Below are 17100 nucleotides of genomic sequence, written 5' to 3'. Positions count from 1 at the left end.
GCCCGGTTGAATACAAATTCTGGAAGTTTATTGAAGAATTTATTTTTTGTACTTTAGAAATTAAGATTGTTTTGAAAGTTAGTGATGTTTTATTTGGTATGCATTTTGTAATGGTGAAAAAGGCAACTATGTATAAATTGAACCACATTATCTTAATCGGAAAGATGTGCGTTAGTATATATATATATAAAAAAAAACCAAATCCGTTTTTACCGTTGGAAAGTATTTTTAATAGGCAGTTACAGATAAGAAGCATTTTTGTGTGAGTGTTCGAAGAACAAAACGTTAAAAAAAGTTAGCTTGTTGTACTCGATAAGTTGTATTTAATTCATTGTATGAGATATTGTTAATTGTTGTTATTTATTTGAATAAAATTGTTTGGAAAAAAAATGAAAAAATAAATAACGCAATTGTGACGTATATGTACAGGCTTAGTGTACCAGATTTTTTTTTTCGTCAACTGTGTCCATATCCCTCCCCAATTTTTTCTTTTTGAAATCGAAATCGACAAACTAATCGATGTTTTAATAAATCGTTTTGTGGACTGGCATTTGTTTTCGACGGGTGTATACGCAAATTTCTGCGTCTTTTGTGACATTTTTGATCAAAGTATTAATGTATCTTTTAAGTTTGGATGCTGTACATTGGGGCATTGCAGACAAAATAGCATTTTATATGGCGTAATCAATCAAAACTACAACCCTTTGTCCATCTATGACGCAGTTTAGACCTGCGTCAGTCGGAATGCAATCACAGAAGCAAGATAACCTCGCAAATGAATAACGTTGAATCAATCAGTAATCCTAAGTCTTTCTTCTTGCTCATATAAAAGAATTGCCACATTTTAATTTTACTGAATTTTAACCATTTTTGAATCTAGAACTATAAGAATTCTGACGGATTTCTGTTTTGGATATCATAATTAGAGTGGGTTTGATGTAATCTTTCTGACAAAAATCTACAAATCCAATCTGTAAATGATGTCAAAGTAGCCCTGAACAGTACCATGAGGACAAAATTACCTTGAAGGCAGAACCGTTCAATGAAAATAAAAACCTAGTGATCAAAACAACACACCGCCAATTAACATTACTATTCTCTTTTTATTTGCGTGACAAAGAGTGTTGCACATTTGTTTCCAGTTTACTTAATTCTTGTTTGATAAATATTAGTGAAACACAATTAATTGAGGTGTTTCCATGTGCGTGCAAACTATTACAAAGCCCCATTCAACACACACCCACACACGCACGTACGCACACACACACACATACACACACACATACACACACACACACACACACACACAAACACACACACACACACACACACACACACACACACACACACAGGTAAATGATATTAAACAAGTAGAATAATAACGTGCTTTCAAATATTACGAGACGTTCTAATAAGCATTTTAAGTATGGCTGCATGTGGTATGAAGGCGGTGGCGGAGTGTGTGTGTGCGTGAAGACTATGATGGATAATCAGATACGTACACATACATTCCCAATTCTCCAAAAGCGTTTTTTGAACGTCTTAAGAGAAAATACAGTAAGTGGGGTTTATTATCCTGAGGAAACATGCGATAAATTTCATTATTTGATTAATTTTTCATACAAAAGAATCAAATATAAATAGACGGTTTTTAGTGTCATCCCTAATGATATTAAGTAGTATTATTTACTGAATAGCAAAGCAGTGGGTACAAGTTGAAACGATTGGCTTTTGTTTAATTTATATTAAGTTTTTTTTCGTTAATTTAGAATTAAAAGGTATTTTGCGTGGATTTTGCATGACAATTTTCAATGTAATGATTTTTGAGTAGTATGTCTGCGTTCATGTTCAATACTGGATTGACGTTGTTACTGGGTGCTTTCCGAGCCCCCTGTAGCCAAAAACTAATGACAAACTTATGAAACGTGTGTGTGTGTGTGTGTGTGTGTGTGTGTGTGTGTGTGTGTGTGTGAGAGAGAGTGAGTGTGCGCGCGCGCGTGTGTCTGTGTGTGTGTGAGCGCGCGCGCGTGTGTGTGTGTGTGTGCGTGCGTGTGTGTGAGAGAGAGAGAGAGAGAGAGAGAGAGAGAGAGAGAGAGAGAGAGAGAGAGAGAGTGTGTGTGCGCGCGCGCGCGTGTGTGTGTGTATGAGTGTGTGTGTGTGTGTGTGTGTGTGTGTGTGTGTGTGTGTTTTAAGTCTGCAAATGTCTGACATATTTCTCATGGGCAACAATATGTGGTTGCTGATTTAAGACCTTATTTTGAATTAGATTATATATTTCTGTTCTAAGGAAACCATTTTCTCATTTCAATCGAAAGAATCGACCGTGTTGCACATGTACAAAGCACCGGTTGGGAATCGAACCCAAATCACCCCTGGTCAACATGGGTATTCTTCCACTGAACTACCGGTGCTTATGATGTACATGAGGAGTGATTCTTCATTAACCATAGATTGAACACATACAAAAAAGATGGCGTAGCAAGAATAACATATTGACAGAAGATATAGTGCAGTCAAAAGGGTGCGCATGCGTTTGTGTGTCAGTGTATTAGTTTGTGTGTTAGTGGATTTGTTAGTGTTAGTGTGTGTGTGTGTGTGTATGTGTGTGTGTTTGTGGTGTGTGTGTTTGTGTGTGTTTGTGTGTGTGTGTGTTTGTGTTTGTGTGAGTATGTGTGCGTGTGTGTGTGTGGCCTAAAGATTATGATAAGTATTCAGAGTAGTACCCGTAAGTCTGCAATGATCTGAACATTTTTCATTCACGTTTTGACACCAGTTTGACACAATTTTTTTGCTTGCAAGTCACTAGTTCCAGCTGAGACAAATGTTCTGGAATCTGATAAAAGGAAAAAACAAGTCGCGTAAGGCGAAATTACTACATTTAGTCAAGCTGTCAAACTCACGGGATGAAACTGAACGCACTGTATTTTTCGACCAAGACAGTACAGCTTCGTCAATCCTCGCGTGAAGGAAATCGCTCACCTCCCACGTGCAAAACGTAGTGATATTGACACGCCAGATTAGCGCGGTAGCGTATTGTGCTAAGCAGAAAAGCGCGCTTTTCTGTATCATTGTTAACTTTTCTGAGCTTGTTTTGAATACAACCTATCATATCTATATGTTTTTGGAATCAGGAAATGATAAAGAATAAGATGAAATCATTTTTGGATCGATTTCTTACATTTTAATCGTCATTTTAATTAATCTACTTTCGTTAATTGTGATTACATTTTAAGAGTAAACATAACATATGTGTATATTTTTAGATTCAGAATTTGACGAAGAATACGATGCAATCAATTTTTAATCTGTTTGCGAAAAATGGATTTTAATGACAAATTTAATGAGCACACTCATTAAATAATTTTTAAGACTCCAAGCTGAAATACAATCCTAAAGTCTGAGCTTCGTCGAAGATTACTTGACCAAAATTTCAACCAATTTGGTTGAAAAATGAGAGCGTGACAGTGCCGCCTTAACTTTCACGAAAAGCCGGATATGACGTCATCAAAGACATTTATCAAAAAAAAGAAAAAAAAATTCTGGAGATACCATACTCAGGATCTCTCATGTCAAGTTTCATGAAGATCGGTCCAGTAGTTTTCTCTGAATCGCTCTATATATACACACACACACACACACACACACACACACACACACACACACACACACACACACACATACACCACACCCTCGTCTCGATTCCCCCCCCTCTACGATAAAACATTTAGTCAAAACTTGACTAAATGTAAAAAGGTCTTGGGACATCATATCCAGGAACTTTCATGCCCAAGTTTCATGAAGATCGCGCCAGTAGTTTTTTTTCGAAATCTCTCTCTACACACACACACACACACACACACACATATACCCGGTATATATATATAGATATATATATATATATATATATATATATATATATATATATATATATATATATAATTATATGTATAGGTTACAACACGAGTGGTTTTTTATATGGCTTGTATTTCAGTCAAGACCCAGCGGATGAATATCATCGGGAGACACGAGCCTCTGGCGAGTGGCTCTCGATTGATATTCCCGCTGGGTCTTGACTGAAATACAAGCCATATAAAAAACCACGAGTGTTGTAATCTGTATATCCCATTCTACCATCAAACACAAAGTGTAGACTACTAGCGGCACTGTTGCGATCTGTGGACTGTAAAACAGTGGTGCCAGCGAGACTTAGCCCTTTTGCAACCTTAAACTAAGTGACCGTCGCTGAAAAAATAAAACGAATGAGTGCATCGATAAGTACGCGGTAACACTACTTTCAGACCATTTAAAAGCTTTAAGTAAAGGTTCATAAGTTGCAAGAAAGTAATGAAGTCGTATAGAAATTTATTTTGTTGCAGCGCACAATTCTTTTGTTTTGCGTTTCAGGTCGGCAGAACGGGCGAAACGGGTTTGGGACCCATTTGGATTACTCGATTCAGACCCAGAGGATGAATATCATAGGGATCCACGAGCCTTTGGCGAGTGGATCCCGATGATATTCCCGCTGGGTCTTGACTCAAATACAAGCCATATAAAAAACACACGAGTGTAGTAAGCTGTATATCCCATGCGTACACCAAAGACAACGTGGACCACAACAAAGCACTGTACCCGGGTAGTTGTGTGTGGTGTGTAAAATAGGTGAGCCAGCGAGGTGTGTTCCTCTTCACTACCCCATGCTAAAGCCACGTCGCGGAAGAAATGAAGTGCAAACAAGTGCATCCGTAAATGTGCAACCACTCATTATTTCTTTTAAAGTTAGTATTAAATAATGGCAATTTATCTTCCATGATATCTGCTCCCGACATCATATAGTATGGTTAGAAGAAAGACATGTCGCATAGGATTGGCAGTTAAAACTGTACAAACATGATACTGATACCATAATCCTCCCCTGATATCTCTGCATCGCGGATTCAGTGTACGAAGAAATGTTCAATCACAACGCCCCAGAAGTGGATCAAAATACAACGCCCACATTAACCGCCAACTGTCGATTTGCATGGCTGAAACGGGACGTTCTTCACTGCGGGAAAACCCGGGCATATTTATTTCAAGTAATCGTAAAAAGCCGGATTTATTTTGTTGCAGGGGTAGGTGTCAACTCACTCATTTTGTATTGAAGATGTTCAAGATTGCAGATTGAGGTCGACAGATGAGATCTCTGTCAGCCAGTGGGAATGGCCCTCTGTGAGTTCATGTTCCTATTCAATAACTGCAAGTATCATCACAATGAGACCATGTTTTGTGGGTCACGGTCAACATGCTACGTTTATGATGTTTTCAGTGTGACGCAGCCAAGTAAAATAACCACCATTGGCTACAGTGATTGTCACGTGTCTAACAGCCAATCTTATACTGCGTTAGCGAGTGTGCGAGAGGCCGAAACCTGACCATTTCAACTCCCTGATAGGTACACAGATGTGGGACATGAACCATTATCTCGTCGTGCGAGCGGACACACACCACAGCGACTGTGGAGGCGGAGACTTTGAACAACGCAGCCTGATCACCTTTCAAGGTTAGCGAATGTGTTGTTGTGTGAAGGTATGTGGAATCACTGTTTAGTTTTCTTAACAGTAATTGGCCGAATTGACGTTTCATTCCACACATCACTGGAACTCCCTCTGATCTCCACTAGCATTTGCTTACTCACGTTTACAAATCTCCTGGACATCGATATACAACGTGTTGTGATGGTATAGGATTTTTGAAAAACATGTTAGAGGTAAGCTTACATAAAAACATGAAAAACGTACTTCTAAATGTCCAGAGCCGTAGGGATTTTCTGTTGCAGTTATTTCGTTAGTGATACGAAGGGTCAATCTCCCAAATTAATTCAGGAAAAAAACGCACTCTGCACAGATTACAGCCACATTATAGATTTGTGGGTATGTTTCAAGTGAAAGGTTGCTTTTATTCCATGCGAAAACCTTTGTGGCGTTAAATATGACCCTAAGTATGTTTGTGTGCGTGTGTGCTGTGGGTGTGTTTTGCTCTGCATTTACAAATGCGTGTGAGTTTCATGATGATAGGCCGTATGTTGTTTACATTTGTTCTTGTATTTGACATTGTGGATGTTTGCCCTGTTGTTGCTTGCCTTTCATTCGTGTGTGTATGTATGTATGTTTCATTGGTTGTCGCCTTTGGCAAGCCGCTAACCCTCTGTGTGACACAACTAAAACATGACGGTAAAACATGATTTACACATACCACGCACTGTCGGCTATCGATCATTGCTTTCACTTTGATACTGAATTGTGCATGTCTATACGCTGAAAGTACAATCTAAAAACAATATTCATAATTTAAGAAATGCTACTCCGGCGGGTTTTAGGAAACATGGATAACTAGATAACTGGACTGAAACAAATCGATGGTAATTGAGCGTTGACGATAAAAACATTTTCTTGCTTGTTATCACCATTTTCTTTCAAACCTTGTTCGTTCCGTGTTGCGTCTGCTTTTTATATTTAGTCAAGTTTTGACTAAATATTTTAACATCGAGGGGGAATCGAAACGAGGGTCGTGGTGCATATTTTTTTTCATTTTTTTGATAAATGTCTTTGATGACGTCATATCCGGCTTTTCGTGAAAGTTGAGGCGGCACTGTCACGCCCTCATTTTTCAACCAAATTGGTTGACATTTTGGTCAAGTAATCTTCGACGAAGCCCGGACTTCGGTATTGCATTTCAGCTTGGTGGCTTAAAAATTAATTAATGACTTTGGTCATTAAAAATCTGAAAATTGTAAAAAAAAATAAAAATTTATAAAACGATCCAAATGTACGTTTATCTTATTCTCCATCATTTGCTGATTCCAAAAACATATAAATATGTTATATTCGGATTAAAAACAAGCTCTGAAAATTAAATATATAAAAATTATTATCAAAATTAAATTGTCCAAATCAATTTAAAAACACTTTCATCTTATTCCTTGTCGGTTCCTGATTCCAAAAACATATAGATATGATATGTTTGGATTAAAAACACGCTCAGAAAGTTAAAACAAAGAGAGGTACAGCTAGAAAAGCGTGCTATCCTTCTTAGCGCAACTACTACCCCGCTCTTCTTGTCAATTTCACTGCCTTTGCCATGAGCGGTGGACTGACGATGCCACGAGTATACGGTCTTGCTGAAAAATGGCATTGCGTTCAGTTTCATTCTGTGAGTTCGACAGCTACTTGACTAAATATTGTATTTTCGCCTTACGCGACTTGTTGTTGTCTTTTGTGTTCTTGTTTTTCCTGATGAAGCTTCCAGAAGCGAAAATTCGTTATTATCTTGTGTCGTCTTTGTATCGGTGAGTACAGTAATCCTTTGTTTTTTTTTAACTTTGTTCATCTTACCACAGTCACTGCGTTGGTTAGATCACCAGAAATATTTGAATAAGGAAATCTCAGGTTGTCTAAACAGCTGCTTACGGTCTCTTTCAGGCCTGTTGACAGTCCTGTTTCAGTAGTAGCTCCTCTACCTTTCCCGCTTTTTCTTCCCTGGCACGTCGGGAAACACCCCCGATTAGACTACGTCATTCGCAGACAGTTTCCTCATGAATATTTATGAGAAACCGTCGGACGTGACCGACAGTGCAGACGATCATCATAGCTAGTCAAAGTGCCACCTATGTTCTGACAGAGCGTTGGTATCTGTACGTGTATTTATCTCGAAAAGGTGTTTTGTGGTAAGTTCTCTTCCGTTGGATGTTCTTTTTCCGATCATTAAAAGTAGTTAGTTTGTCTTTTTGATCTACTTTTTGAGAAGAAAATGAACTTTCTTCAACAGATTTAGACTTTTGGAGTAGCAAAGCAAGTTACAGATGCAATAAATTATAAATACATAAATGTATGTATGTATGTATGTATGTATGTATGTATGTATGTATGTATGTATGTATGTATGTATGTATGTATGTATGTATGCATGTATGTATATATGTATATATGTATGAATGTGTGTATGTATGTATGTGTGTATGTATGTATGTATGTATGTATGTATGTATGTATGTATGTATGTATGGCGTCCGCCCCGTGATCGGGAGGTCGTGGGTTCGAACCCCGGCCGGGCCATACCTAAGACTTTAAAATTGGCAATCTAGTGGCTGCTCCGCCTGGCGTCTGGCATTATGGGGTTAGTGCTAGGACTGGTTGGTCCGGTGTCAGAATAATGTGACTGGGTGAGACATGAAGCCTGTGCTGCGACTTCTGTCTTGTGTGTGGCGCACGTTATATGTCAAAGCAGCACCGCCCTGATATGGCCCTTCGTGGTCGGCTGGGCGTTAAGCAAACAAACAAACAAAATGTATGTTTGTTTGTTTGTTTGTTTATTTGTTGCTTAACGTCCAGCCGACTACGCAGAGCCATATCAGGACGAGGAAGGGGGGATGAAGGGGGCCACTTGTCAAGCGATTCCTGTTTACAAATGCACTAACCCATTACTTGTGTCCCAGCAGGCTTTAGTAAAACTAAATTAATACCTACTGGAAGATTACCAGTTTCCAGTATGTTAAAATAGGCTTAACCTATCTACTGCTGGGCTTACATCAGAACACTAACAGATTAAACTATACATGAATCGCGAGACAAGCGGCAAGAGAAGAGATTTTTGGAAAAAATACAGGTGAATGAGCAAGAAGGCAGAAAAAAGAAAAGAATTCATGAAGAAAAAGAGACCATGACAGGAAAGAGGAACCAAAAATCTACCTAACAGCAAACTAGAAAGCTCCTGCGGTTCCAAAAACAGGAGGGGCCTTTAATTTCATAACCGCAGTGCCCCACTGCGGGACAAAATGTATGTATGTATGTATGTATGTATGTAAGTATGTAAGTATGTATGTATGTCGCGACATGCAACGGCTGCATTATAGTATTCGAGAGCTGCCAACAAACTTGAATGGCGGACAGACACCATTTCCACTCCAGCTTTCTGTTATCTCAGCCTTGCTTTAATATCTATACGGATGACTTTTTCTCTTGCCTTTTCTCTTTCTCTGTCTCTAAGCCCAATAAGACATCAACATAATCACACACTACACTATAGTTATGCTGGGTCCATATGTTGAGTCAAGATGAGGAGTTGAAGGTAAATACATGAATACACTTGAGAGCAACCAAATATAGCGGAGAGTGCTGTCTCCACTCCGCCATGTTGATACGCAAGACACTATCTCTACTGGTCCTTGCCGGTCAATGTCTGCGCGCCCAATAATCCATTGAAGTCATTATCCAATACATTAGAGCTCTGTGGGCTGAATTCATGTTTTGAGCCCACATAAGAAGCTGGAGGAAAATGATTGAATGCAAATGAGAACTACAAACACAAATGGCTGACATTGACTTTGACATTCCGCCACTAGTGTCGTTTACGCCGGGTGTTGTGGCTCTGTCAACCAAACGCACACACTCTCTCTCTCTCTATCTTCCCCTCCCTTTCACTGCTTATGGGCGTTATGAATCCATTCAAGTGGTTATCCAATACACTACAGTTATGCAGAGTTTATTTTTTGAGTCAATGTGTAAGAAGTTGGAAACGAATAAAGCTAATTGATATCTTAAATGAAGATGTTCCGCGTCATTAAATCTTCCCTTTCTCGTCCTCTGGTTCGTTCATGGACACCATTGGTCGTTGTGATCAAAACCAGACACAGCGAGCTTGCGCACTACGTCAAGCGCAGACAGCTTGCTCATGAATATGCATAAATGTTGTACTGACATGATGATCGCAACAGCCGCTCAAAACTAAAAGTCGACTACCAACATTCAGCCGGATGGGCGCTCGTGAACCACTGCGGGATTTTGAAAAGGCATCCATGCAGAGATCTTTTTTGTGACACGAAAGAAAAACATTTTTGGTTGTCACAACATTTTTCTTCTATTAATCAAATGTGTTACTGTTGGTGCATTTTGTAAGTTGATGGAGTTTCCCTCTTCGTTCAACATTGCATTACATATTTTATTCATTTTTAAACTCGGCATAAACATTATTGAACCAATTTTCGTACCCAAGCTAAAGAATTCATTCCCGTGTCATTTCATTCAAACTGTATTTGCTATTAAAGGCACTCAACTCAACTGCTATCCGACACAATTTGTTATCGTGCTTTCACTACAGTGTGCGTGTGTGCGTGAGTGTGTGTGTATATATATGTGTGTGTGTTTGTGTGTGTTCGGATGTGTGCGTGTGCGCGCGTGTGTGTGTGCCACAGTGTGTGTGTGTGTGTGTGTGTGTGTGTGTGTGTGTGTGTGTTTGTGTGTGTGTGTTTGTGTGTGTGTGTGTGTTTGTGTGTGTGTGTGTGTGTGTTTGTGTGTGTGTATAATAACCTTTGAGCAATACTGAAGAACAAGGGAAACAGCCATTACAGTTCAAAGAGATTGTCTCTAATCGCACCCATAGCTATTAGACATACACAATGAGCAATAGAGTTTGGTTTGGGGAAGGAATAGATGACAAGGCAACATTCATGAGGAATGCCTTATAATTGGTGTTTGAGCGTCCTATTTTTCAAATCTAAATGCTGCGTCCGGTAGTCTTTCTAGACCACGCATAGGGAGGGGCCTATATTTCCAATAAATGGTGTGTTTGAAAAGGTTATGCTTTTCGTTTTAGCCCCGTGCAACACGGAATGTGCATGCTTTTTTAAAATAACAGGGTTGAATTCCCGAAACGGTTTTAAACTGCTTTGACGAATGCGTACCTATCAAGACTAAATACGACGGGGCTCTGGACACAGGGGAGAGGAAGGAGCAACCCGCTTGCTGATTAAACTAAATTTATTACACCCCCGGTATAGGGGTGTGTATTTACACCCCCGGTATAGGGGTGTGTATAGGTTTCACTCGATGTGTTTGTGTGTTTGTGGCGGTGTTTGTGTTCGCATATAGATCTCAAGAATGAACGGACCGATCGTCACCAAACTTGGTGAACAGGTTCTATACATTCCTGAGACGGTCCTTACAAAAATTGGGACCAGTCAAACACACGGTTAGGGAGTTATTGGTGGATTAAAATTATACAACGACTTATAGACGGACACCCCCGTTGGTCAAAGGGAAATAACCATTCTCACTGCCACCAACTGAGAAGGTTATTTCCCTTGACGGGGGTGTTTTTCCTATCAGAGGAATTTCTTGTTTTGTTAACAGAGCTTTTATTTTTAGCAAATCGTTGCAGGAGATTCTAAATTACAACACAGCGACTATACCTTGAACCTTTTAAAGTTCAACTCTATTCGTAAGAAAACTTTCCCCAAATAACTCCTTAGATGTTATATATATCTTTTAAAAAAAGAAAAAAGTATTTCAATGTGGTGATACTCATGATTTTCTTATTTTCCTAAACAAAAAGTGTGCGCCAAGGTCACCACTGTCACCTAATACCTCTCGAACCTGGGGACGTATTGTCTTACCCTTTCTTTTTTCTTTTTTGTAACAGAAACTCGGTGTCAATATTGGATTTAAAATAAAATAGTCGATTTAAAAAAATACACTCTGAGATCTGAGATAGTGACCCGAATTGTTTTCACGGGACGGAGTTTGCCCTTGACAACTCTTGGGGAGTTACACACACAAATATGGAGAGAAAATTATTTGTAAAACAAGCATACAAACCACAGTACAGTTATTAGATAGAAACAAAAAATTTTACATGATTGAGGGTCAGAGAGAGAGACAAGACAAGACAAGACAAGGCAAAATCTTTATTATCGAGGGTAATAGATAAGCAAGAATATTGCTTTTCTACATCCAGCCCTCGCCCTAATATAGGGTCAACAAGAACAGAAAACAATATAATCAAAGAACTATCACATCAAACGCAATACATTATAACTGTAAGCCTATATACAGATACAAATTTAAAAAATAAATTGTCATGCTGCATTTAAGTACAATTTCCAATGATAAAAAGTGTCAATTTTTAACATAACTTAATTTAGATCTGCATATTATTATAATTTTGTTTAACATGCACATACATAAATGAATTGATGAACCATTCAGCACATGTTTATTTGCATTATGTGCGACATATAATTTTTTTTGAAGCTGTCTGTGTTAAGAAAAATAGGCAGTGAGTTCCATCGGACCGCACCTGAATAAAAAAGGCTTGATTTGAAAAGGTCAATACGTGGAGTCAGTGTTATGATTTTTAGTCTGTTATAGTTCAAAATAAAATTATCACGTAATGTCTCTGGTGCATATCCTGACATCACTTTATGCATTATAACACCTTTATCATACATTAATCTTTTTTGAAATGGTAATACTTGCAAATTTTTATAATCAGATTCTGAAGGAGTGTGATTTTTGTTAGCATAATAAGCTTAACTGCTCTTCTGTGAAGACTGGCTAAAGGTTTCAAAACATTAGCACTTGCACAATCCCATACATGTACAGTGGGGGGGGGGGGGGGGGGGGAGCATGTAAAAGAGTTGGGGGGGATGCAGCAAAGTGCACTTCGCTACCCTAAACACTCTAATCATCGCATAGCGAAACAGCCTTGTGTACAGTACAAACGGGATCATACACCCCATAGCAGACGATACGATGCTGCGCGCGCACCATTGCCGGCGCAAAATACCTTTCTCTATATATCTACCTAACTTATATCTTTCAAAGTCCCTTTTATCTTTGATACGATCCTAATTATATTTAGGTTTGCATAGAAGTCACTGATTAGGCTGGATGGCTGCATATTATTGTGTTATTTACGATAATGCTTCGAACTGACCAAGCGTCACTCTGACCTTGACCGGTTTTCATGTATCGTCGAGAGAAATTGATTCGCACAAACTCATCTTTGTCTTTTCAATCATTGTTTTGTCATTTTTGTATCACTATTACATATCCCGTACCTATGTTGCATATGATTTTAGTTTGTTTATAAGGATTTGGTTGTAATGAGTGATGCTTGGTTCCTCTGCAAAGATTGCTAATTTATGCAGACAGGTGCTCGCGCAGGAATTTAGCCGATTCCATTTACTTTCGGACTTTACCGCTTCGTACTAAGTCAATGTATAATTTTCCCCCAAGTAACGCATATCATGATGTTTGTCTAGGGTTCTTCTTTTTATCTGTATGATTTATGAGTTTGTCCATTATTCCAGTTTAGAGAGTTTTGTAATTTTCCGCACTGAAGTTGGTTCAGTGCCTTCACTAGGACCATTGTTTTTGCATCCTACTAAATAAATATAAGTTTTTCCGAAATGTGATCTATTGCAATGGAAAGCTAAAGGTCGTAGCTTTAATTTGATGTATTGTTTGTTAGGATTGGTTATGTATTTGTTTAAATAACGTAGGGTAAAGCAAGTGTAAGAAACACAGATTCCGTGTTTCTGGCCGTATTCAGTCCGATTTTCATCACCGCCGGACGGTGCTTTCTGTGCAGTCCGCGCTGGGGCTATAAGTATAAGCCGGACACCGGCATGAGATTAGACAGCCAGCCTCTGCCTACCATATCTGAGACGTCCGTCTCTTTTGGGAGGAGGAGGGTGGCCTTGTAGCTGTGCGAGAGTATGCGAACGACTGTGTATGACAGTGTAAATAGCCTATCCTCTTTTTCTCACCCCCACCCCAGAGGGGGTTACAGAGACACATCTCTGGCCTCCTCACCTGACCCCCTTCCCATGCCTCTGTAGACAGAGGGTGCCATAAAGGCGTTGATGAATAAACCGACATAAAGTCGCAGCCCTGTACATATGTTTTTAACCGGCCAGTATAGGTCCTAGGGAGGACCGGGTTTGCTTTTCGCCAGTTGACTAGCCGCCGAATCCACAAGTACGTAGAGGGTGCCTCGGCTTCTCCACCACGACCCTCCTTGGTCTGACACTCACTCCTTTGCCATGATCAGTCGGATGCCACTTTCACAATTTTATTCTAAAGTACCAACAAATCAAATCAATTCCCTTCCGGAATAGCAACGTTCCACGTTTCTTGAATACAAAAGCATTTCTGCCTCGGAATGAAAGAATAAATCTCTACAATCGTGTATCCCCTGCAAGGAATTGATTTTAAATCTTGTTCTTCCAGCATTTCCATTGCGGAAAGTAAAATTTTGTTTTTTTGTTTTTTTTGTTTTGTTGTTGTTGCTCATCTTCACCCAGGCACACATCGTAGAGCTTCGGCTCTGATATCTTTGACCCAAATTGCTCTAAGCAGAGAGGTCGTTAAACTGTATTTTCGTCGCATGAGCATGCATTCGCTCCTAGCAGCTGAACACGACACTACACTTGCTTTGCTGTCTACGGGTTTCGCCTTCGGCCTCTACGTTTCCTTGCATTGTTTTCTTGAATAAAAAGTTGAAACAAGACGCTTGGACTTGGGCTTCGTGTATCTACTACTACTACCCCTTCCACTCCTCCACTACATATATATGTCTTGTATACTTGCCATTTACATATTATATTTAGTATACATGTTGAAGGATGAATGATAGACCGGATGTCTACGCTTTCTACGACAAATGATTGTGTCTAGGTCGAAGGATGAATGATGATACATTGTAGACGGATGCATGTTATTGATTAAAAGCCCCACAATGATGTGCTTGGCAAATAGACAAAAAATAAAAATAAAAATTAAAATTAAAATAAAAACAAGGAAATCTCCGCCCCTTCCGTTAAATTATTTCCCCCAGCTTCGCCCGCCTTCTGATTGGATGAACTTCATTCATTCATTCATTCATCATGAAGTCATACCAATCACGCATCCGCTATTTATATTCTTCCTAACAGGCGCACGCAATCGCTTGGGACAAATTCCTTGCAATAAAAAACATAATTACCACCGGTACATAGACAACTACAAACTCAAAATATAAAGCAAAGGGAAACAAATCTGTACTCTATTTCTTGCTGCAGGAAAGTGCCCAGCACCAGATTCTCTCTGCATCCTTACACTGTTTTTTGCGTCTTCAGTCATGATGTGTGTCAAATTATACAGAAACACATGTCGCTGATTGGGTTTAGGGGACACGGGAGGCCAATTGTTTGTGCAGACAATCTGTTTAGAAGTCACAGTTTTGCAGTCAAACATCATGAAAGGAACAAGCCGAGCACCCGTGACTTCTCTCTCACTTTGAGCGTGAAAATCTCAATCATCTCACGGCGACATTTTGCATTGACCTATTGATTAGCTGTTAGTTCTGATCACCCATTACATGTATTACTACGCCTTGAAGTGTGCCTGTTGGGTCGGGTGAAAATCACACAGAAAAGAAGAGGCAGGTAACAGAAATCGTAAAATCACTATATATCACAATGCTATCAACATGTGAACAAGTCTGGTCCAAATCGTTGCTGTTTGGTGCCTTCCTGGGATGAAGATGACACCCAGTGTAAGGATTATTTTCTTTTCGATTTGCTCCGCGGAATCATAATGTTTCAAGCGGACCGGAGCACAGTCGCGGCAAACAGCGGTCGCAAACGAACACGAGTTGAACAGAGGCTGAGCGAAGGTAAGGGCCCTATTTTGCATCTTTCAAGTCATTTGGAACCACTTTCATATCGTGTTTAGGTTCGCGGTTACCGGTATTTAATGTTTAAATTTGCATTTCTGCGAAGCACACAATGTTAGCCACTGTTCTTGTCGACAGCAACCGATGCTTCAGCTTCGGTCAATGAACATAAAACTTAGCGCCGCATGGTCACCCTAGTAAGTACATTATTTCAGCACGTTCCTTGTTGTGTTTTGGTAACCTTTGACTGTATTGCAGATTTCAAGCGATAAGTAGCTAGTGGTCAACCGGTAACATACTTAATGTAACCAGTTTTGACCACAGCGGTGTGACATAGCGCACAGTTATACTAGCAAAAAGTAGCACAGTGTGTTCACATGTAAACATTGAGATACATTATGACCTAAGAATTACAGATTATATGTTTCCATGAAGTTTAGAGAGTAAGGCCTAAAAAAAAAATAGGTGTGGTTACGGTAACCCGACCTACCCTATTTTTTGGGGCCGACCCTATAACTTTTTATTACATTTGTCAAAAAAATACCAAAAACACCAAGTAAACGAGTGCAGAAAACGCAATGAAAGCGAAAGCGCCCGAGTCGCACACTTATTTCCCTGTCAAGTAGGTTTAATTTGTACACATTAGAAAAAAAAGTAAAAACAAAAAAAAAAGTGATTGCCTACCTACCTACCCTATTATTTTTGGCTATGTTACCGTAACCACACCTATTATTTTTTTTGGCCTAATCGACATGATGTCCTCGGACAACACGGACACACTATCACACACAACAGATCGCAACACTGACTCACACAATGCACGTATGTTACGCGTGATTGTTCTGAAAAGTGACTATTACATGATTGTTCTGAAAGTCTACTATTTATTTCATCGTAAACATGTAAGCCTTCATACGTGATTGTTCTGAAAGCTTACTAATTTACATGATTGTTCTGAAACTCTACTAAAGGTAAACTTGCTTCACCCGTGAAATGTTGTCAGATATGGAACAATATGTATACCCCAGCCCAACGAAGTTGGAGGGGGGTATACTGGATTCACTTTGTCCATCTGTCTGTGTGTATGTCTGTATATGTATATGGAACAATATTTTGATACAATGATACTAAATCTTTAGTGATATTGATATTTATACCCCAGCCCAATGAAGTTGGAGGGGGTATACTGGATTCACTTTGTCCGTCTGTCTGTGTGTATGTCTGTATGTAAATGGAACAATATTTTGATACAATGATACTAAATCTTAAGTGAAATTGATATTTATACCCCCGCCCAATGAATACAAACTCAACAAGTAATACGTTTCATACATTGAACATGTCTTCTTTATTGTTCTCAACTCAAAAATCAAATTAAATGTCCAAAGACAAAAATTATTTATAATCTTCAAAAATGTAATGATTCCTCTTGAGTATTCCCAACTCAAAATTCTAATTACAGGTTTAAAGGGACACATAGAAACTTTTGATTTTCCCTCTTTGCCATGCTTTGGTGGCTAGGTCACCAAAATGGATCGAAAGGCATGGCAAAGAGGGAAAATGGAAGCAAATGTTTGCCCTTTTAAAGACGAAAGGCACAACAAATAATTTTCACAAATGAAACTTTTT

General features: G+C 39.1%; 1 protein-coding gene across 3 annotated transcripts in view; it reads left to right on the top strand.

The window, feature by feature from the left end:
* Window positions 1-5329: 5329 nt before the first annotated feature.
* Window positions 5330-17100, top strand: part of LOC138961433 (uncharacterized) — a 34232-nt gene continuing 22461 nt past the window's right edge. Inside the window, exon 1 of one of the 3 annotated variants that reach the window (XM_070333078.1) lies at window positions 5330-5539. In XM_070333078.1, coding sequence (XP_070189179.1) covers window positions 5440-5539 — 100 coding nt within the window. In that variant the 5' untranslated portion in view covers window positions 5330-5439. Of the gene's footprint in view, window positions 5566-13439; window positions 15472-17100 lie in introns of those variants that run through there. The other 2 variants (XM_070333080.1, XM_070333079.1) reach the window with 2 other exon arrangements.

The sequence above is a fragment of the Littorina saxatilis genome, linkage group LG3, assembly GCF_037325665.1.
Source record: "Littorina saxatilis isolate snail1 linkage group LG3, US_GU_Lsax_2.0, whole genome shotgun sequence".
NCBI classification, from domain to species: Eukaryota; Metazoa; Mollusca; class Gastropoda; order Littorinimorpha; family Littorinidae; genus Littorina; species Littorina saxatilis.
This window is presented reverse-complemented; position numbering and strand designations above follow the sequence as displayed.